The sequence below is a fragment of the Ailuropoda melanoleuca genome, chromosome 2, assembly GCF_002007445.2.
Source record: "Ailuropoda melanoleuca isolate Jingjing chromosome 2, ASM200744v2, whole genome shotgun sequence".
Lineage (NCBI taxonomy): Eukaryota > Metazoa > Chordata > Mammalia > Carnivora > Ursidae > Ailuropoda > Ailuropoda melanoleuca.
Window position 1 is genome coordinate 28,741,180 of NC_048219.1, and position 23,962 is coordinate 28,765,141.

Below are 23,962 nucleotides of genomic sequence, written 5' to 3' on the forward strand. Positions count from 1 at the left end.
CTGGAATAGGCACTGAAAAGGTACTCAACTACATGGGGTCACGAATAAGATGACAGTCTGCATACTAGCAGGAAAGAAAGTTTTTAAATAATATTGTGTTTGGTAGTGATGAGTGGTAGGAAGAAAAACAGCAGAATAAGGGAACAGAGTGACAGCTGTGAGGACACTTTTTATAGAGGGTCAGGAAAGGGCTCTCTGAGGAAGTATCATTCTAAACACTGAGAAGGCAGGATCTAGGAGATAAAAAAAAACAACAGTTCTTTAACAACTAAGCTTTCATATTCGAGCTAAGTTAAATACATCAAAATGTTAAAAATGTTATGTCACTGTAAGTTGACAGAGGAAAACAATCTATTAGTTGCAGTTTTTTGAAGTAGAAAAAGGCAAGAATCCCAGGCTCAGTTTCTCCACTTATATACAAGGATTAATTTCTGCCCAAATTAAAGTACACTTAAATATCTAAGAAAAATGATCTATACAAAACAAGGATATAAAAATGTATCTAAAAATTCAAAGATTGAGGTCAAAGTCCAGAACTGACCTTTCATGGATACACTTCAGTTTTTTGGTTTTTTTTTTGGGAGATACTTCAGTATTGAATTGATAATTAAAATTAGAGTTGTAGTTCACTGCGATTGCTTACCTTCCAATGCCCAAATATGCATTTGGGCATCTGAAAAAACAGCCTGAATAGAGGCCTCTGGGTGCTACAAATACAACAGAAACATTTAAGTAAGTTCCTCTGGGCATTAACTCTGTTATTTCATCTAATCAACTAAGTAGCCTATAACAATAAAAAATTCACAGCTGCCTGTCAAGAATTAAAATCTGAAATTCTTATACAATATGTCTTAACTGCAATAAAGCATTCTGCCACCAACTGATTGTGTGATCCTTGCCCAATCTCTAAATCTCTATGTGTCTCAGTGTCTCATTTAAAATAAGAGTTACACACTCTCAACCCACCTCATATTAGTATAGACATCCTCTAAGAGAATGGTTACAGTGCTTCTTTTTTTTTTTTAAACCTCAGTACTGCCTAAATACATATTACCTCTCTTCAATTGTCTACCTTTAGCCCCACTCCAAAGAAACACCATCCAACCTTCTTTGATACAGCAAGGTCGAAGAGTAGGGAGCAGGCCCACTTAAACAAATGCTGACTTGGTGATGTACCCAACGAAGCCTATTAAGTACATCCGCGTGTTACATTTCTCAACACCAAACAGCAGTGTCTACAACTCCTTATCATAAAATAGATCCACTTGCAAAACTAGCATCAAAGGCAGCCGTTCACTTCCATGGAAAAAGCAGATCTTGTTCAGCATCTGCTCTGCCACTTACTGGCTATGTGCCCTCAGGCTAGTTACTTGACCCCTCTGAGCCTCAGGTTTCCTTATCTGTAAAATGAGGACAGAGAGACATCTCACAGGAATGCTGTTAGAATCAAATGAGGGAACTTAAGAGGAAAGAACATGGTGTACAGAAGACACAAGGGTGAGTTCTCTTCTCAGCCTCTGAAGTAAAACTTTGGACAACCCCTCCTTCTCTTCATGGAAGACAAGACACCTTTCCTCAGGGGGCTGACAGTTGTCCCAAAGCTCTAATGGAGAGCCTGGGGTAGATTCTTTTTGGTAAAAGTCATTACTAAGAAGGTGGATCTTCCCTGCCACCAAAGTGAAAAAATAGTTTCAAGCCCTTGAAATGATTCTTTGTTCTGTGTACCTATGTTCTATCAGAGTTACTCTTACTCAGATCTCTCTCCCCACAGAATAAAAACGAATGATGCATGCCAGTGCAGGCTTTTCACTTGGAGTACAATGTTAGCTAATACTGTAATATCTTCAGAACGAAAGAAGTTAGATTAAAATAAAACAAAACAAAAATTCTTTCCCCTACATATGGGCAAAGATTTGCTCATCAAAGGATTAACATACAACAGCTGTAGTGGGTGAAAAAGGAAGGATTCATTAGCTTCTGCAGTTCGGAGTTACTCTCCTATGACAGCTGGAGCAGCTGACACACAAGTTGGAAAGTCATTTAGTTTGTGGCCTGAATTACAATTTTTTATCCCACACAAGCTTAACATCTGCAACCTAATCCAGCCATCTTTCTTCTGAACACCAGACTGGCCACAAAGATTGTAGCAAGACAATGAGCCATGAAGGACTGCCATGGATTTGACCATTTTGCAGGAAGGGGTTTCCTATCAGCACAAAGCTGCCTGCAGCCAGGAGACCCAGGAGGCCAAGTGGAGTCAAGCCCTAGGAAGTCAATGAGATGAGCTGGGTGTCTAGGGCAGCTCTTACTCACACGGAGGTTTAGTGAAGCACTCTACAAAGCTCTCTGGCTTCTTAGGACCAAGCTAAATATTTAGAAGTCAAATCCAATCTGGTACTTCGTTTCTTATTTCATTTCCTCTTTCCCCATTCCCAATGCTCTAACTATATATTCTTACCTTACTGAAAAAATACATTATCAGCACCCGTTTTGATAAGAAATTCTTAACCTGAATTGGAGAAATGGAAGAATGAACACATTTAGACTTTTCAATTCTATTCAAATATAATGTTAACACATTCCGAGGTTCTTTCTGACACTAAATTAAATGAAACACTTCACATCTTACAGGGAAAGAACAATATTTGCAGTAAACCAAAAAGTAAATACCTTTGTACTATAAATTGGATAACCAAGATGGGCCATCTAACCCTAAACTGCATTCCCATGTATACATGTCTAACCCCCAAATTAGAGCCCTATAATAAAAGGAATTCAAAGTGGTTCTGGTGATATTTTCTTACTCAATTCTCTACAACAAAACAAACAAAAAACAGAACAAACAAAAGAAATCTTAAGACATGAAATGGTTCTCTACTAGTTGACATTTACATGGGAAACAATTTTCTTAGTATTAAGCTGAAAGCTACATACCCCAACTGACTTGAAAGTGAATTCATGATATGGCGGTACTTACGGCATATAGGGCAAATGGGATCTCAAAGTTTGTGAAATGCCTACAGTCCCTCTCTATTCATCAATCATTCCATCAGCAAAGATGTTGTCATTCCTCCCATCTTAAAAAATAAAACCCGTCCTTGACCCCTCAATTCCCTCCAGCTGTTAATTACCCCATTTCTCTGCACCCCTTATAGCAAAACTCCTTGAAAGATCCAGATTTCCTTGTGGCCTCGGATTCCTTCCCCAATCTCTCCTGGCCCCATCCAATCGGCATTCATCCCATCTGCTCCACCCAGAAGCTCCTCAAGGACTCAGTGACCTCCACATCCCTAGCATAACAGTTCATCCTAGTGCAGCTCTCAGGCTACCTATCAGCAGCATGTGGCATCACTCACTTCTCTTCTCGGTTCTCTTCTCACCCACAGTTACTTGGTCCCCTCTGCCATTCCTCATCTCCCAGACCTGTAGTCACTGGAGGGTCCCATTCTTGCATCTCTCTTCTTCTGTATCCAACCCCAAAAAGTTTTCATGGAGTCTCACAGCTTTAACGGTCTGTATTCTGATGACTTACAAATTTCCATTTCTTGCCCAGAACCTTTCCCTACGCTCTGGATCTATGTCTCAGTTCTTACTCGGTATTTTCAATTGATTGTCTAATAAGTATCTTCAAAATGGACATAAACCAAATTCATGATTTCCCTACCTCACCTCTATCAAATCTTGTCTTCCAGAATCATCAGCTAATTGCAACTACATTATTTCAAAAGATCCTCAGGCCAAAAACTTGAAAGTCAACTTTGACTCTTTTACACCACAACCAGACCATAAGCAAATCCTATTACACCTGCTTTCAAAATATATCCAGACCTTGAGCACCTCTTACAGTCTCCACCACAACCACTCTGGTCACAGATACCATTGTCTCCCACTAGATTACCTCAACAGCTTCACAACTGTCTCTCTGCTTCTACTCCTGCCCTCTGAGAATCTTATCGCAACACGACAGCTAAAGCAGCACTTTCAAAATGTAAGGTTACATCACGTCATTCTCACGGACAAAACCATCCTGTGGCTTTCCGTCTCACTCAGAGGCAATGTCAGTCTTCACAATGGCTAATGCGCCTGATGAGCTCTGAGCGCCTGCTACCTCTCTGACTTCCCCACCACCTACTAGTGTCCATGCTACCCCTCGCCCAAAACAAGCAAGCTCCTACCCGAAGACCTTTGCATTTTGCTGTTCCCTGTCTTCCCTTCCGGTCTCTCAAGTGTCGCCTTACCCATGAGACCTCTCTTAACTGCTCTGTTTTTCTACACAGAACTTCAGACATCAAATTTCTTCCTTTTTAAAACACATGTTGTTCATATTCTGAATATAACATATTGCGATGCATCTTATAATCAACAGCATGTCATGGTTTAACTGGCAACTTTTTTTCTTAATGGTACACAACACAGTCTTAAAATTAATAGAATTTTTTTATATTGAAAGACATAAAGTTTAATACAATTGCTTATTCATCTATTTCCCTTCACTGGAATGTAAACAAACGGTCAGGGGCTTTTGTTTACTGTTTTCCCAGTGCCTAAAACCACATTCTGCATATATAAAGAACTCAGTAAATATTTCTTAAATGAAAGAATTCACAGATCAAAGGTGTCTCATTAGGTGAAGTCATACAAAATTGCAATTTACATAGCTTAAAACTAGTCAGATAGTGGCCATTTCATATGAGTCAACTTAATACGTGAAGCATCAATTAAAAAAGTCTTATTTATCCCTGATGGCTTCCTCATGTGACATCCCTGATGCTCTCAATGATACATGCAAATATAAATCCTATAACCGCTATCGTCCTACCTGTTCACGTTTATTCTGAATCCATGAGTAAATCATACTGGGCTGTCTCGCTGTCTTACTCTCAGCACTAACAGAGGTAGATGGAGAAGGATTAGAAAATTCAGTCATCTGCTGATCTAAATGAAAAAACAAAAACAAAACAAAACAAAAAACCAAGAAGGTGAAAACTTAGGATATCTGAGTCTCTGTAACTATGACACTTCAAATTTTAGAAAGCAGTCCCCTTACCCGGAGCAGAAGTCCACAATCTTGGCCCTCTTCTTATTAGCTGAGAACTTTGAGGGGACCCATAGCAGGTATTTACATCAAAAATTCCAGCCATCCGATTCACGACACTAGAGCCAAATGGGCTTCCGAGAGGACTTGCAACATCAGGTGTAGATAATTTGGAGGAAAACAGTGACGTCTTAACTAGCGGTGGCACTGAGGGCCGAGCCATGTGGCTAGATTTCGGGGTCTGAAAAGTAGTTTCTTCTGTAAGAGAACAGATCCAGTGCTGATGGGGCAACCTGAACAAACTGCACATTTCAGTTTTGGTTTCATGCATTTACCCAAGGCTCGGGAGCTCATTTCCTTTGGGTTTACACTCTCAACACCCAGCTTTTACTACTGCAGCTCAGTGACCGCTCGTGGAGCGTTTTACATCCTCTCCCGTCAGACTGTGCAGCCTCTCTTGTTTTCTCCCCGCCCCCAGAGAGTATCTTCACCTTCAAGGTCAGTTTCTCCCAATCTAAGCTGTATAGTACGAACCTATCAATTTATATTTTACTTTCAAACGGCAACAACTTCAATTACTGCACTGGAGTATGCCCAGGGTTACGGCAAGTTCCTACTGCAGCTGTTACTTGACTAAAACAAACCTGTACTGTGAAAATGTACCAATAAAGAGTGTACATTTATCCATTTTCTACAGAATTTTTTCAAGTTAACAAAAGTCACACCAGAGATGAATTTGCCCAGGATCATCTACAAATGTGATCTGTAAACACCTTCTTTGACAACTATCTTATAATCACCAATTTATAGATTCTGTTGCATAAAAACAAAGGAATATTTTTCCAGCCACTTTAGTACAAGGCACAAAGACAAATAAATTGCATGAGGATTCTATCTTCGTAATAAAACTTCCATAAAACATCAAACATTTAAAGTGCCAAACTTTGGAAATATTTGAAGAATCAATTTAAAATTAAGACTGAGGTTTTTTAAGTTTTGCTAAACTAGAAACAAATTTTGACTGAGCAATGGGATGTGAAAGCAACTTAAAGTAATGAATAATTCCTGTTTGGTCAGACCCATGGCTCCCCTCCACTGCCAACCCAGGGTTACAATGATCTAACATGCTAATGTGATATAACTAGCCTATTTTAAATCCTCTAATGGTGCCCTCTGCCTACAAGATGCAAACTCCTATCTCTACATACAAGGCCTCCTTCCATTATCAACCATCATCCTACCCATTCGGACTCGTTTGTGACAGACTTCCTTTTAGCAGTTACATTGTTTTGTCTTTATTTGTGTGCCTCCCACCAGAAGTCAGTTCCACGGGTGTTTTTTCATCTTTGATTCTCTGGCTTCTAGCACACTGCTTGGTATATAGTAAGTATTCAATAAATATTTGTTGAATAAAATAAATGCTAATCCGAATGTTGAGAACAACTGAAACACTCTAGAATCTTTTACAATCTGACATTCACGGCCTTACCTAACTCATTTTTCATTTGTAATCTCTTTGTTTTTGGTCCATGGCCCCTCCGGAGTAATGATGCCTGCTGTGACCCATGTAGGGATTTTTTAAAAAATATCAAGGTTCATTGCCAACATTTAAAAAGTGGAAAATTTCACCCACAATATTTTTAGCTTTCAGGCTTCATTTAACCAGGGGTTGGGGAGGGTGGTGCGGCACAGAACACCAGGTCCAAATTCCCACAGGAGAACAACGGACTGAAGCTAACTCACAGCCTCCCCTCCAAGGGAAGCCAGCGCTCTCCGGTCTACCACAGTCATCACCTGGCCAGTTTTGCTTGTTTCATTCAAGGCCTATCTTCAAAAGGCATGTGGATGTTAAGACCTTTCATCAGTATTACATTCCTAGGCCTCTTTTACTTAATGAATTTGGACAAATGGCCTCAGTCCCTCCACTGTACTTCTTCCTCTCAGGTTCCATCTCTCAAATATTCTATTAAGCTATCTTAAAACAATGAACATGATGCCCCCGTGGGGAAATCACTCAGCCACCGCAGGTGCTCTCCTCTGGGACAGTCCAGCAACTGTCTCTGGGACACTGCAACGAGACAGCACCCGGTAGGGTCTGTAAAGCTTCACCTGGCTCTGCACTTGAGGAAGCTGAAGCCTTCGACTGGACGAGCCAGTTTGTTAGCCTCTCTAACACCACCGGCACAGCAGACTTAATTTCTTCAATCTATAATGATACCCAGGCCTTTTTCTTGGTTCAGTACATCATCCCATGTACTAGATCAATTTTCCCTAAAAATACATCCCTCACACTCACGTATAAATATCCTTAGATTAACTACTGTCATCTTTCTTAGGAAACAAAACATACATACTTTGCCCTCTCGCAGTAATATAGGAATTACCTGGAGAATTCGATTTCTTGGGTTCCATGGAGTATGAGGACACCATTCTCCCATTCGTAGCAGCAGCTTCTTGGTAGAGAACCAGTTTCTGAGTCATATCATTTAAAAGATTCAAACACTCCCTTGAAATGGCTGTCCAATTGTGGGGATGTCCACCTAGGAGGTCCAAATACCAGCTTTTAAAATGTACATAATCTTACAGTCACCTTCTCAAAGTGAGGAGAAAACTCACTAAGAAATGCTACGTGACAGGGGCACCTGGGTGCTTCAGCCGGTTAGGCATCTACCCTCGGCTTGGGTCATGATCTTAGGGTCCTGGGATGGAGCCCTGCGTCGGGCTCTCTGCTCAGCGGGGAGTCTGCTTCTCTGAGCTCTGCCTCCCCCCCAAATCCCGCCACTCATGCGCGTGTACTCTCTCTGTCATAAATAAATAAAATCTTAAAAAAAAAAAAATGCTACATGACACTTTGCACCAAGGCCCACTTTCCTTGGCTAAGCCACCATTTATATTCCCGTCATCTAATACACAGCAGGAGTTCAATAAATATTTGGACAAAATAATTTTCCAAAAGTCTACAAGCAAAAGCTTGCTATTTTAGCATAAAACAGAACAAAACAAAATAAAAAACCTCTTACATTGGCTGCTAAAATAAAGCCAAACACCAGAGCACGAGTTGAGTGAGAAAGAGCAGGGCTACTTCCTTAGCACTGCTGAACAGACCAAAGACTAAGACAACGAATACGAGCATGTCTAATGAGATGCAACCCATGACCCCCAGTGACCTATAAACTGCTGTGTCTGGCCCACTATGCTTCCTTACGTTTTCATTTATAATAGTTCCTATTTGTTATTTTATCTGTAGGAATAACACAGTATTTGATAACAATCATACTTCATATGTAGAGAATTTACATTCTTTATTAACCTAAACTACTGTGATCCACAATCTTGTAAAAATTCCCTTATCATTATCTTTTCATTTTCTAAGAGCTTTATCGCCTATAGCTGCCATGTAAAAATCAACCAACCAATCAATCTTTCTACGTTGAGAATAGCGGAGTCCACTGAAAACTGGTTTCCCCAGCCTAGGTGCCAAATAATCCTTCTCTCTTCACTTAGATTCCTCCCTAAACACTGCTCCCATTTACAGCTCAAGAGGAATACAACTTAACCTGCAAGCAAACAAAATATTCCATCAGTAGGTCCAAGAATGTTTTGTACTGCTATTAACTCAGGACCGCTAAGGAACTATGCGATGGTTGAGTTAAATTTTAATATTGTGCCCTAGAATGTAAGTTCTCTGGCAGAGAACACGTCACCCTGATACAGTTTACTGGAGTATCTGGTGAAAATACTTAACGCACAGAGAATTCCTTGGTGAACCTAAGTCTGATAGAAAAGACTTGCTAGTTAATTTTCCACAGCATCAGCTCTGGATTTTCATGCTACTAAAAGGAGAGTGTGGTTCCAGTCATTTATACTTTTATGTAACTGAATTTCATTTCCATGTAACATTTAACTATAGAAGGTTTCTTTCATAATGTGGGAATTGGCAAGTATAGCAAAATAATGAAAAGCCGATTACAGAGATGAAAAGCTATCTAGGTTCCCTGTTCTCCATTGGTGCCTGGGCTGAGATGCTTTCCGTCCAGGAACAAGGCAGAGCACTGGCATAGTTGTAACAACGAGTTTGTAACAAGTAACAATGGAGAAGTGTTTCCGAGTTGCCAAGACCATCCTTGGGTCACCATCAAATCTAGTACTCTTTTACTTTTTTTTAAAGGGAGGCAAAGTAGCATGGCAGGAGGGAACTCTGTACTTGGGAGTCAAATGACAGAATTTCTTATTTCATCTCTGACATTAACTTTATGTAAGCCACTTAATCTCTCTGAGACTTAGATCCCCCATCTAGGGATTAGACCACCTGGTTTTCAAGACCTTCTGTAGCATTAAAACTTTGAGGCTTCTTAAACTGTACTCTTCTGCTCTGAAACTGTCAACCTACCTCATAATTTCTTCAGGTTAAGGGAATGAGGATGCTGAAGAAGATAATATATAAGGGTTTAAAAATACTTTTCTGGAAACATAACTTCTAACCACAGCAATGGAAACACTTACTTGCGTAAGATTTAAATCAATACTTCATTTAATGGACTCACAGCTGTGTGATATTGTATTAAACACATCTCTCTCCCCAAAAATTTTAAGTGGAACATTTTCTGTACACACATGCCTCTATCTGTTACTTTTAACAATACCTGGTTGGCTAAGGCTAAAAACTTCTTGTCTTCGTGAAGGAGAATACTGAGAAAGCAACATCAGGTCCTGCAAGGCCAAATACTAAAAGGGAAAAAAAAAGTACACATTATTTAATTTTTTTAACTTCTATATAATATCTTATTTATGAATTGGGCCCAGCATTATATATGTAAGGGGAAATTAGTGGAAATTTTTCATGAAGGAAATACTTTTCCACTTTCTAGACTCCCAGAACTTCCTTGCCTCTACCCTCTAAGCCCCACCTACTAGAGGCTTCCTTGCCTCTACCCTCTCTAGGCTGCCCCACCTACTAGAGGCTCCAGCTGTAGATCTCTGTGTCTTTCCCCACTTCTATGGTGGGAAACTGAAAACATCACTTCCCCCTGGAACTTCCCAGGCGTTCCCCACACAAACATATACTCACACAGCTCTCAACTGTAGCACTTAACATAATTTATTGTAATTGCCTGTTTACTTGTTTCATCTGGTTCCACCCACTAAACTGTGAGGCAGGGACAGCATGAGTTGCTACCACATCCAAAGGCAGTGCCTGGCACACAGCAGACACACAACATATGTGGTACTTTTTTACTGAAAATCTTCGTTTTGTTTCCTGGCAAACCCCTTCCCTCATCATTCAAGAAACCATCACTTCTGTGAAGCTTTCTTGTTTTGGTTCCAAGCGGAATAAGTGGTTCCCACTGCACTTACCACAGTACATTTTCACTATTTTGTGTATCTGCCTTTTCCATGAGGCTGTGCTACATCTAATGCATTATTATGCCTTAAGCAACTAGCAGTGACTGACGCCTACTGAGTGAATACAGATTTGTTAAATAACCCAACGAGTACCTGACATTTTTGTTTGTCTAATAAATTCATCATAACTGATGTTTAAAGGTAATCAGAACCTCAGTGGTTCATCTTCTTACTAGTTTACAACTTTCCTAGAGATTACATTCCAAACTCTGGGTTCCATTTTCTTCAAATTCTTTTTCAAACACTATGATCCCTTCACAGAATCACACATATTGCAGATCAACTTTAAATTTTCAAAATGCCATTTAAATCAAAACAAGTTCTTCTCATTTAGTTTCATTTGTACACTTACTACACCTTCTTTAAACTTTTTGATTAAAACTGATTTTAGGATCATTATCATTATTTCTACTTTAAGAGAGTTCACTGTATGTGTAGACCTACAAAGCACTACCATTGATCATAACAGCCAACAACACTACATGTGTAAAAATACACCTTGACTCAATGATTAAAAAAACAAACAAACAAAAAACAGTATTTTGTTTTGCTACTATGAGGAGCTTGTGAAAAGCTAATGCACACGGTTGCATATCATGGTATTTCATACTTGGAAATACTTTTATATCTATCCTAAATATAGTTTAGCTTGTACAGATTAGCTTATACACAGACACTGAAATATATCAAATATATCCTTGTATTTTAGTCACTTGGAATGAAAATTGAGAAAGTAAGCAACATTCAATGTAGCATGTAGTTGATTTTTCACAATACTGGTACTAGAATATTCCAGGCCCTCAAAAAATATATCTAAATACACTAAATATTAAGTCCATTCCATAAGACAAGTTAGAGATAACTGTGTAAAGACACAAAATGCACAGTTCAGGTACCTTTATGATGAGGGGAGGATTGCTGTTTAAAACCTTCGGGAGGCATTCATCTGACTCTTCTGAAAATGGTGGCTGAACAGGGAACAGATGAGCCTATCAAATGTAATCAAATATAAAGACCCTGAAATGATTATTTTCTTGACTTTATTACATTCAGTAAGTTAACATTAATTGTAATTTATTACAATAGGAGACAATACAACTAAATTAATATCTTCAGTGTTTTAATAATAGGTTGCATTAAAATTTAATATATCCAAACACTACTTTCTAAAATGTTACTCTCCCAATTTTATTAGATCCCTGGCTTCCAATAACAGAAACAAATATTCTCTGAAGCCGCTGAAGGATACAAACCTACAGAGATGGTAAAATGAAACACAGTCATTTTCTAAGACAAACACTTGGATGTAAAATACAATGTAATTCCCATTCGTTTAAAATCACTTCAATACAAAATTTAAAACTTTCTCTCAAAGAACAAATACTTTATTGTCTTATATTAAATATTTTAATAGTAGTTCTATCAATAGCACATACAGCTAATTTAAAATTCAGGCATTTAATATGTGCTCAATAGAGAAACGGAAATCTTCAGAAGAGAATTACAGTACAGATAAAGCAGAGTAAGTAAGTTCTACTAGCAGTTCACTCAGTTTAGTTTCCAAAAATTAAGAACATTAACACTGTTCCTTATAGACACAGACACACACAGACACACACAAAGTAAATTATGGTTACCAATGACACATCCCTAATGACGTTCTCAGAAAAGAGACAGAAACCCAACTTACTCAAAACGGCTCTGGGCACAAGAGCATACTGCTCCGTGCTCTGCCATAAATAAATCTGTATACTCCAAAACACAAAAGCATTAATAAAAAACTCAATACTAACCTCTGTGGCAAAGATTTTGAAGAGTATCCATGAGATATACCAAGTCATCAGAAGAAAGACACCACATAGCCAGACATGGTAGAGTAACGAGAGATTCAAGAGGCCACGCACAGTGTCAAGAGGCCTGCGAAACTGCCTATGAAAGCAGAAATTACTGTTTAATCCTATGGGGAAAATACAATTTAAGCATTTAACAGACTTGGGGCCTCATAATGGAAAACAAATAAATCTTATTTCTAAATAATAATTTCTAAATAATAATATTCTAAAAAAATTCTAAATAATATTCTTAATTCTAAATAAAGAGTGATATAAACTCTTTTCCTTTTGTACCCCATAAAATTCTCTCCCTAATACCTTCTTATGAACTACATAAGGGAGCCTTAAAGGAAGAACAGACCTAAATTGTGCTCAGTTTCTTGTGTTCCAAATCTTCACTGTCATTTACTATGGAGGAAGAATGAGTCAAGCTTATAAACCAACCCTTAGAGGCTGGGTAAAATTTTACTATTGTTGCTTTGTAGTTTGATACATAACCATTCAACAAGACTAGCACCTCTCCTGGGACAGATTTCGGCTCTATCTGTACACCCTAAAAACAGTTCCACAATAGTTAAGAGCACACGGCACTATTGAAAAATCACAATATTTACTTTTAAAATAATTTAAGAAACTTTTAGAAAGCTAAAAGAAGGGGTGCCTGGGTAGCTCAGTCTGTTGAACGTCTGACTTCAGCTCAGGTCATGATCTCGGGGTCCTGGGATCAGCCCCATGGGGCTCTGTGCTCAGCGGGGAGTCCACTTGTCCCTCTTACTCTGCCCCTCCCCACACCACGCACAGACTCTTCTTTTTGTCTGTCTCTCTCAAATAAATAAAATCTTTTTTTTTTTTAAAGATTTTATTTATTTATTCGACAGAGATAGAGACAGCCAGCGAGAGAGGGAACACAAGCAGGGGGAGTGGGAGAGGAAGAAGCAGGCTCATTGCAGAAGAGCCTGATGTGGGGCTCGATCCCATAACACCAGGATCACGCCCTGAGCTGAAGGCAGACGCTTAACCACTGTGCCACCCAGGCGCCCCCAAATAAATAAAATCTTAAAAAAAAAAAAAAAGAAAAGAAAAGAAAGCTAAATAAAGTGAACACTATTTTACCAAAACCTTGAATAGATCAACTGGCAAAGTCATCATAGTCCTACAATCACACAACTAGCAATTTTAAAAACAGGATTAGAACCTCTGGCTCTGTTGTTTATCAGTGTTGTGATTATGTTAAGTACTTGACCTAACCCACCTCAACTTCCTCATCCATATAATGGTGGCATAATCTCTACCTCTTATGGCTATTGCAAGACTTAAGATTTGGAACCTTGTTAGGAGTGTCCAGCACAGTGCTTAACATTTCCTGAGGAGAATGAAGTTATTTTCAGATTTTAAGTAAATATTTATTGAGGGCCCACCATATATTGAGGACAGTATATTAGGCACTGCCATACAAACAAAATATATTTTAAGTGAAAGAAAGAAAAAAGTACTATGTTAAATTACAATCAAATATCATTATTATTTTTCTTTTTCCATTTGACCCAACGTAAAATTCAGGCCAACATAATAAATGACCCATGCATTGAATTTCATATCTAGTAATTAAGCAGAAGACAAAACTAAATTTTACCTAGGAACTTTTAAAAGTTAGAAATTGAAATCCACAATGTAGAAACCATATCTTAAGCACCCAAAAATATCAACATCCTCACTCCCGAAAAACGGTTATTAGTTAAATCCATTTATGACACACAAAAATATCTCACAGTAGAATAGCCAATAATTAAAAGAACAAATACTAATAGAGAAATTTACATTTATTTGCCAAGTAAAGGTTAAAGCTTTAACTATGTGCAAGTACATTGAGAATAACTAGAGCGATACACCCTAGTGCTGATGCTTGATTGCCACTTCATGACCTTCAACTGGTCCCATGACCCTGCTCAATTTTGTCTTCCTTGGAGGCAAAATTACAATAATACCATAGCACTGTGCTTGCCTACTACAACATAGCACAGAATGTTGACTGGGGAGAAAAACAAAAGAGAGGTATATCCAAGCAACACAAGAAGTCCTCTTTTTTTCTTTTCTTTTCTTCCTTCCTTCCTTCCAAGATTGTATTTATTTATTTGACAGAGAGACAGCCAGAGAGAGAGGGAACACAAGCAGGGGGAGTGGGAGAGGAAGAAGCAGGCTCCCAGCGGAGGAGCCCGATGTAGGGCTCGACCCCAGGACTCTGGGATCACGGCCTGAGCCGAAGGCAGACGCTTAAAAACTGAGCTACCCAGGTGCCCCAAGAAGCCCACTTTTCTATAATATAAAAGCTATATCTAACAAAAAAAAAATTATCATTGCTGACTTCCAGGGAGAGGAACAGGATGACTAGAGGCTGGAGCAAAAGGATTCTTTTTAACTGTACGCCCTATTATATGGCATTGGAATTTTAAATTATCTGAACTAGGTATATTCCAAAATGAATACAATTTTTAAAAAATTTAAAGGCTAAATCTGAACAACACATCTGGAAAGTGGCAAACACCTCAAATGGATGAAAACTAGCAGCATTAAAAATCCGACTTTTCATTACTTACTCATCTATCTGAAGGTCCATCGCAGTGCTAATCCAAGCTTTGGGAATATGGCCTGAGAGGGGAAAAAAATACCATGCTATGAACATAAAAAGTTAATAAAGCAAATCTTAACCATGCTTTGTAATATGAGGTTGATGAGATGACCAAGTAGACACCAAGACCTCAGTCAGAATGCTAGATTATTTGATTAGGAATGGGCAGGAGGGGTACCGAGGTGGCTCCATCAGTTAAGCATCTGACTCTTGATTTCAGCCCAGGTTATGATCTCAGCCCAGGGTTGTGAGATCAAGCCCTGCATGGGGCTCCCTGCTCAGTGGGGGTCTGCTTGAGATTCTCTCTCCTCCTCTGCCCCCTACCACCTCCACTTTAAAATAAATAAATAAATCTTAAAAAAAAAAAAAAAAGGAATGGGCAGGAAAAGAGAATAATTTCTAAATACAGGAAGTCCTTGCTTTGCACAGGTCAAATTATATACTTATTTCAGTCATATTTCAATGGTGGTTTAGTTAAATCACAACAGTCCCCCAACACCACAATTAAAATTTCAGTTACCATGGTATATTTACTGTGAACAACTGAATATAGTACTTCTAACTTTTCAGTACACAAATCAGTGCGTAGATAATGGATACACTCCACAACTTGTGACTAATCACATTCCTTCTTTCTAACTCTATTGGTGATTGGTCACTGACCTCTGTTACTCAGTCCAGGCACAGACAACAAAACATGTAATTGTGCTGCCTCCTTGTCTCCCTGAAAAGCCCACACAACACTTTACAAAAATGAATAATTGAAAGAGGAAACTGGCCAAAAAGATCAAACTGCAACAAAGAAATGAAAAGTGGTCACACTTGAAATAAAATCTGAATGGAACATAAATGGGATTATAGAAGATACAGCTGACCATGGAAATGTTGACATTACTGCTCTGTCAGCCCAAATGTACAACTGTAGGGGAACATTCAGGGTCACAGAAGTAGGTTAATAAAAAAAACAATAAAGTGTTAATATTAGAATGACAATTATAATAGCTATGTAGAAAGACAGGTTATATAAACTACAAGTGAATGAAATAGACAACAGAATGGCCTATGTCCAGCGAGAACAATTCTGTAAAATTATTCCATAGAAAAAAGTAGGATCAGAAAGTTATATAGCGGGGCGCCGGGGCGGCTCAGTCATTAAGCGTCAGCCTTCGGCTCAGGTCATGATCCCAGGGTCCTGGAATCGAGTCCTGCATCGGGCTCCCTGCTCAGCGGGAAGCCTGCTTCTCCCTCTCTCACTCCCCCTGCGGGTGCTCCCTCTCTCGCTGTGTCTCTCTCTGTCCAATAAATAAATAAAATCTTTAAAAAATAAATATAAAATAAAAAGAAAAAGAAAGTTATATAGGTATCCCTGCTTTTCCAAAGTTTGTGTTATGTTACTTCACTTTTATAAAAGGCCTACGCTAGCACCTGTTTTCACTAACTGAAAGAAATCCAAATTTATGCATAAGGCACAAAAGCAAAAACAGCATTCAGCACGTGTTTTGCACCAAGCCAGAGCTGTTACTGCACAGAAGCAGGGCATCCTGAACAGTGAGAGGGGGGCAGCCAAGCTCCTAACCCTGAAAACACACTCAGCATCTCAGCGTTAACCGTGTCTGTGAGCATTTGTGCTTTATCTCCGTTTGTCTTGTACATCTGTTAGTAACATGTACCCTAAGGTATCAGAAAGGCCTAAGAGAGGTTATTTTGGGGGTTTGGGGATGCTCAAAAATCTTTCCATATAAATTAATGCTAATTGCTTCTTCACTTCGTGCCATTTTGGCTTACAAAAGTTTTCATAGGAACTCTCTACTTGCAGATATCTGAGCTACAGTCTGAAAACAGTATTTTAGGATGCTGAATTTTGTTTATATTATTATGTGTTGCTATTGAGATTAATGTTTTCCATTCAACTTGAACTGCTCATCATACTAAATAAATGTTTTCTGTTCAACTTGAACTACTCATATTAAATAAGTACAAATATTTTTGTACTTAAAGTTCATGTTAAAAAATTCTATAAGGTTCCCTCAGCAGCAGGGTATTTCTAGTATATTAGCACCAAGTTACAAAAAATTATAAAAAGGCGAACGTTATTTATAAAGTGATATAAGATATTTTCTTCTTTTAAAAAAATTTTTTTTATTGTGGTAAAAACCACATAACGAAATACACCATCATAACCATTTAGTGTGCGTACACTACATGCACCTTGTGCAGCAGAGCTCCTCAACTTCATCTTACAAACTGAAACTCTCTACCCACCAAGCAACAATTCCCTCTTTCCCCTCCCCACACAGCCCCTGGCAAGCACAATTCTACTTTGTTTCTAAGAGTGTGGCTACTCAAATAATAACTCATATAAGTAGAATCATGCAGTATTTCTTTTTGCGAGTGGCTTATTTCACTTAGTATGATGTCCTCAAAGTTTATCCATGTTGTAGCTTATGACAGAATTTCCTTCTTTTTTTAAGGTTGAACGTATATACCAAATTTTCTTTAACAATATTGTCCCTTAACTAAATACTCTATGACAATCTAAACAATGAATAAGTTGGACTAATCACATACCTACAATTAAGAAACATACAATCAAGAATGACTTTGTAACTGACATTTTCTGAGCTATGAGCTAACATATACACTGTATCAAAAAGCAGAAAGTCTTACCAAGAAAATAATAGACGATGCAGAAATTTCTAATCAGGAACAACGATTCCACACAACTATGCTTAACTAACAAGAGCAGAGATCTCCTGAAGCGTAAGAACTTGTATTGCTATGAAAAAAAAGAAAAACAGAACAAAATGACACATCTAAGTGGAGGTTCGATTTCATTCTAAAGCAAGCACGTAACTAAAACAGTCCACATATAAAGAACATAATCATTGTATAAAAGGACAAAGTTTATTCCAGAGGTAAAAAATCAGTAATTTCTGATGATAAAATATTTAATATTTACATTATACAACATCTCGTTGAAATGAGAACAGAAATGACAAAATTAACAATACTGATCTACACTTATACTAAGGACTATGGAGATGGAGTAAGTACAAAAAACACGACGATCAGAACAATAGCAGCTAACATTCTTTGGCCGCTCAGCAGGTACCACGTATTATTCTAAGCACAACCCTATAAAGAAGGTTCCATTATTATCCTCATCTTACTAATGAGAAAACTGAGGCACAACTGAACCAACTTCCCAGCTAGCAAAAGGAAAATCTGGCATTTTAATCCAGGCAGGCCAGTTTCAGAGACTTCAATCTTAAATACAATGTACACACTGCCTCTACACTAACTGTTTTTAAATGCTATCTGCAAGAGAAATAGGAGGCAGAAGACGACACTAGACTGAGTCAGGAGACCTGAGTTCTAGTGCTTCCCTCTGCAGCACTGAGCAAGTCATGTCTCCAGTTATCTGTGCAATAAGAAGGCTGACCCAGCTAAACAAACAGCACATTAATGAGTAGTATCGTCAATTCTAACAATGTAAGAGAGAAATAGCAATTAAGAAAAAATGTGAAATGCTTTTTTCCTGATAAAACTACACTTCTTGTGAAATAAAGATTACTTGTCCCCTCCCCTCCCCAAAAATGTCAATGGAAAAAATGTTTTTAAATTATTGGAAAGAACCTAAGGAAATGTAATGAAGCAAAGATTGATTTCCCAAATTCTGGTCTTCTTTTGTGCTTCTGTTACAACTGATCCTTCTTCAAGGAAATTCAGAAGCTAAAGAACAGCAAATAATTATAGTACCTAGGTAAAAGCTGTATCTTCATACCACGTCTGTGAACTCCTGCAATATCTTACAAAAAGCAGCGCATATGAATACTTGGTCACTAACCACACAGCTTCAAGTATCCCGGTTTTATTTGGATGTATTCAAAGTCCGAGATATGGAATTGCATGATTCCCTGCAGCCACTGGATGCCACCACCTTCTTACTCGACCTCCCAATAAAAAGGGTATATAGTTCCTATGCTATTCCTACTGAAGCTCTCACCTCAACCATTACTCACAAGGGTCCAAAAAGGCTACCGAAGCAGGTAGGCATTTCAGTAGATACGCAGAAAACAGGTAATATACCCTCTTACTACTCCCCAGCCGAAGTGTTTTTCAATTCCTTATTGGGTTTCTTCTGTGACTTGGCTAGAAACTACCCTTTACTGAGGATTTACTACGTGCCAGGCTCTATAAATCTTATCTCATTTAATACTTTCAGTCTCGTAGGCCTAGAGCTTGCCAAGCCCTGTCTTGGTGTTCATCCACTTCTTTGACCTCTGCTCCATGCTAATGTTCTGCTTTTCCCTACCAGTCTATCATTAAGAATTTGATAAAGACAATGGAATTAGTTTCAGAACTATAGGCTAGTTTAAAGAAAAACTAATGGCTAACGGTAAACTGGTTAGAATTAGATTTTTAAAAAGATATAATTTTTCACAGTTACGTGAAAACAGTAGTTACTCAATAATAGGGACAATGTAAAACTATTTATGGAAGCTCCACCCCACAAGATATATAATGTTATAGGTACTATACATGTAAATGTACAGAAAAGGGTCTAGCAGAATATTCACAAAACTGGTCACATAAAATTATCTCTGAGGCAAAGACTGAGACTAGCCACAGAATGGCCAAAGGGAACTGTCATTTTATCTATAGTATTTGAATATTTTTTAATCAAAATGTTACTATACTCTTAGGAAGTAAGCTGACAGGCAGCAACAAAAATAATGATGATGATGCTAATAATAATGGTTGTTATTGTTTGTAAAAAAAAAAAAAAATTTTTTTAAAGTCTAACATTCTCTGGTCAGCTTAGCCTGTTAAAGAAAAAAAGTAAATGGCTATTGCCATCGTATCACCTTATGGAGGTTCAAAAGAAAAAAGCCTGATTTCACATCAAGCTTGCAATTTCCTGACAATCAATCCTGCTTTTCCTTAGCAACTTAAAGTACATAAGGGAAAGTCATACAATGTACACCAGGCTCTCAGGGCTAATCAAAGAAAGCTAAGGTATGGTGTCCTCCTTCCCCCTCAATCTTCTGAGGAGGCAAATCTACCCAGATGGGCAAACAAAGACAGTTACAAACGTGACAGATGAGGAATTATGATCCTGGGCACAAAGATTCATCATTTCAACTGCTCCTGCCAAAATCCTGACCTCCCTTACTCCACTGCACCCACCCAACAACACCCCTATTCCAACCATCCCCATCCAACCAACCCCCTGGAGAGAGCACCCAGATGGGCAGACCAAATACCACTATACACTCATGGTTACAAGAGATGCCCCCAAAATACATTTTGGCCAAATACCAAATGGCCAAATGTTAGAAGTTAACTTTTTGCCAAAGTTGAACCTGAAGTCAAAGCTAAATACTACCATCAGAAGAGAAACTTCTGGGATACAAGAACAAATCAAAAATTTTATCAAAAGAAATTACCAAAAAATTTAGTAGTCAAATTTTACAAATGTGACATTATATGGTAGGAACAATTTATTAGTACTGTCAATTACTAGACTGCTCCTACATTTACTCTCCTGCATATCTGTGATGTTAAACAAATGGTCACTTTCAACTGAGGTCCAAGGAGGAGAAAGGTATTTTGGGGTATCTCATTTTTCTCTAACACTTTTCTTCTCTGTGTTCTTAATTATATTTGGATCAAATATGATTTAGTGTGGATATTTCTCCACAGAATTTTGGGAGTTTTCCTCCTCGTAAAATTTTAAAGCGGCAAAGCTGATACTCTGCTTTTAATTCATCTTCTCAAAACGTGAAGGCTATCTAACTGGGCCTCTTTCTTCATACACTCACGGTCTGCAGGGAGCTAAGGGCCAGCTCCTCTTCTGTGAGCTCTACCTCCTTGCAGTAGGTGGATTTTCAACAGACTGTTCTCATGGAGGCAACAGGCATGTAGGAACTTCAGTGAAACCAGGAGAAGCCTAATCTACACACTCTCATACTCTCATGACATGTTTGTTTACACGTCGCGGGAAGGGGCTGGTTCTAACAGTTTTGCTCCAAGGCCCAGTCCTCAGCCCACCACAGCACAGGAATGAAGTGAATAAGAACACAGTCAATAAGAGTCGGAACAGCCTGGGGGGAACCTTGACGCCACAGGAGAAATCTCAACTGATCTTTCTCTCTCCTGCCTTAGGAGGTGGTTCTAGTTGCACAGAAGGCTTCTACCAGATTAGATTTTTACAAACCTAACTGAAAGATAGTTTGAACTGTCCCACTCAAACCAGTCAAAATTGTTTTATTTATTTATACACGTCACGCCTTGTTCTAGAAGAGATTTGGGACAATGACTGACATTCTATACTTACTTGCACATCCTCAAGCCCATGAGTTCTTAGGCTCAACAAGAAGCTGGCAGCTGCACAGAGGTACGCTGCATGAATGTCATCATCATCTTCCCCCCGCCCTGCTAGGTCACAGCAACTGCCATTGCCTAGCAGGGAGGGAAAGAGTGGGGCAAAGCAGTATTCTCAGAGTGGCAGCGGGAAGGGCAGTGATAGCTCTCACATATGCTAAAGTCTCATGAAAACAAATCTCTCCTCCTCAAATGGCATTTTGATGATCTTAGTCCTAAATTTTACTGACCAAATCTTGATTTAATCAGATCAGGCCAGTTATATGAACATACATTGAGTCAATTTTAAATCTGCCAAATTCTGACATAAGGTAAAACGCCCAAACGCTATCTTACCTGTATGATGGGAAATGGCAGATAGTTCATGTTGTTAATAAAATACAGGAGACTATAGCTGTAGCCCATAAATGCTCCAGCCAGTAGAAAAAAAAGGTGATACTCATTTAAGCAGGTCTGTGCAGCAGGGCTATTTAAACTGGAGAGAAAAAGTTAGGTCAGTAAATCAACAGTCAGGGACACATTTCACTGTTTTAGGCTCAAACTTTGACTTAATCACTTAAGAAATGCTCCAAATCCTAACAAAATGGTTCCTTTCAGGTTCAGCACGGGCAAAAGATTAACAAAACCCTTTCCCTGATGCATGAGAATTTGATCTCTCTAAAGGTTAACTCTTTAGCCCTTCCTCTGGAAATCTGATAAGGGTAAGAATGTCCCCTGTGATAGTGAGCAACGCTGCTTACAGGGGGGTAACACTGCATCTGGACTGAGAGGAGCTAGAATTGAACGTTATGGACCTGCTAGAAATGCCATCATTTTGAGATTCTGTGTTGTCTCTTGTAATTGGGCAATCCCTCATGGGAACCCTTTCCATTAAAGAAAACTGATCACATTCAGGAAAAAACTGCTTATGTAATAGTAAGGGCGGGGGGGGGGGGACAAAAGGAAATTAAATATTCAGTAGTAGGGGGGCGCCTGTGTGGCTCAGTCAGTTAAACATCTGCCTTTGGCTCAGGTCATAATCCCAGGTTCCTGGGATGGAGCCCCACGACGGGCTCCCTGCTCAGCGGGAAGTCTACTTCTCCCTCTCCTTCTGCCCCCATCCCCCCACTCATGCTCGTGTGTGTGTGTGTGCATTCTCTCTCTCAAATAAATAAAAACTAAAAAAAAAAAAGAAAAGAAAATAGGGAATTTAAGATTACTACCGTAATCTTTTTTGATTTTTAAAGTCAGAATACCAACCTGAAATTTTTATCAATGTCATGTGTTCAAGAACTGTATCAGTTTATAGGGCACCTGGGTGGCTCAGTCAATTAAGCGACCAACTCTTGATTTTGGTTCAGGTCCCATTGGGCTCCATGCCAGGCGTGAAGCCTGCTTAAGAATCTCTAAGATTCTGCTTAAGATTCTCTGAGATTCTCTCTCTCCTTCTCCCTTTGCCCCCCTGCCCCCGCATGCACTCTCTCCCTCCCCCCGCAAAAAAGAACTGTATCAGTTTCAAAATTATAAAAGTACTCTACTAAAGAAAGTGGTTGTAATTATTTTAAAGTTTTTTTCTTCATTCTTCCCATACAAACCTTCCTTAAACTCCAACCTAAATGCCACCTCCTCCCAGCAGCCAGGGACCTTTCCTGCTTCCTGAACTGCCACAGGTTTTATGCGCACATCTCACTTTCTTATTACATCCCATGTCACATAAATTCCTATTTCTCTCCTATTACATCCGTTTGTGTCCATGGCTTAATTCCCCTCCTGTTCTTAACTCTCAAGGCCCTTCTAGTCTATGCATGAATCACTCTCCTAAATCCAACAGCAGTTAGCACAGCACCTTGCCCAGACAATAGTTGAAAAAAAAACTGTTGAATTCAACATAAATACCAAAAACATTTGATGTTATGTATACAAGCACCTTCCATAAAAGTCTAGAAAGCAAAGAATGCCCATAAACTATTTACCTATGCAGGCCACCTTTGGCTTAGTAACTAAACAAGGTTCCATAGAAAAAATATATTTAATATTACCTCTCAGTACCAGTGCAGGGAACCACAAGAAAACTGTATTGACCCTTGGTTATCACCGCAGCACACCAAGCCACGAGCATTCCCATTGCAGCATGGACAAATGAGTGCATGAGCTGCTGCGGGTGAATGATCTTCCCTATCAGTGCCAGTCTGGAGCAGGGAATGGAAGGCACAACTGTGAACAAAGCACATTACCACAGCTTTAGGCTTTAGACTCTGCAGCACACGTAGTCAGAGGACCTGAACTATTACTCCCTCTCATACTTGCATGAATATTCCAAAGGGAAGGAAGGAACAGAATCAATGTAAAGTACAGAAAAATTCTAAGTTAAAAATCTGAAGTTAAGAGATTTTGAAAAGACTGAATACAAAAAGATGCACACAAAAAAGAAAAACCAAAGATTCCGAGAGATGAAACTTAAGGACAGCATGATTGACATTTTTTAGTTCTTTTTAATTAAAATTTCCCAATAGTTCACATAGTGTCTACCCTGCCGTTCTCTTAGGTGCCAGAAAAGAAGAAATCATAATTTTTATAAGATAGTGTTTGTCCTCTGACAAGTTATTTTTACTTCAGCATTTGAACTGGTCAATATATGGTCCAATTGTGAAAAATAAACCACAAACTACGTAAATAATGACAACACTCTGAGTACCAAAA

General features: G+C 38.8%; 1 protein-coding gene across 1 annotated transcript in view; it reads right to left on the reverse strand.

The window, feature by feature from the left end:
• NDC1 (NDC1 transmembrane nucleoporin) overlaps positions 1-23,962 on the reverse strand; it is a 42,670-nt gene that overhangs the window by 12,512 nt on the left and 6,196 nt on the right. Inside the window, exons 4-15 of the mRNA XM_034652954.1 lie at positions 23,302-23,476; positions 21,620-21,758; positions 17,564-17,672; positions 14,865-14,916; positions 12,232-12,367; positions 11,335-11,427; positions 9,679-9,760; positions 7,420-7,575; positions 5,048-5,293; positions 4,820-4,935; positions 2,459-2,509; positions 644-707 (exon numbers count right to left, since the gene is read on the reverse strand). Of these exons, the coding sequence (XP_034508845.1) occupies positions 644-707; positions 2,459-2,509; positions 4,820-4,935; positions 5,048-5,293; positions 7,420-7,575; positions 9,679-9,760; positions 11,335-11,427; positions 12,232-12,367; positions 14,865-14,916; positions 17,564-17,672; positions 21,620-21,758; positions 23,302-23,476 (1,419 nt within the window). The remainder of the gene's footprint in view (positions 1-643; positions 708-2,458; positions 2,510-4,819; positions 4,936-5,047; positions 5,294-7,419; positions 7,576-9,678; positions 9,761-11,334; positions 11,428-12,231; positions 12,368-14,864; positions 14,917-17,563; positions 17,673-21,619; positions 21,759-23,301; positions 23,477-23,962) is intronic.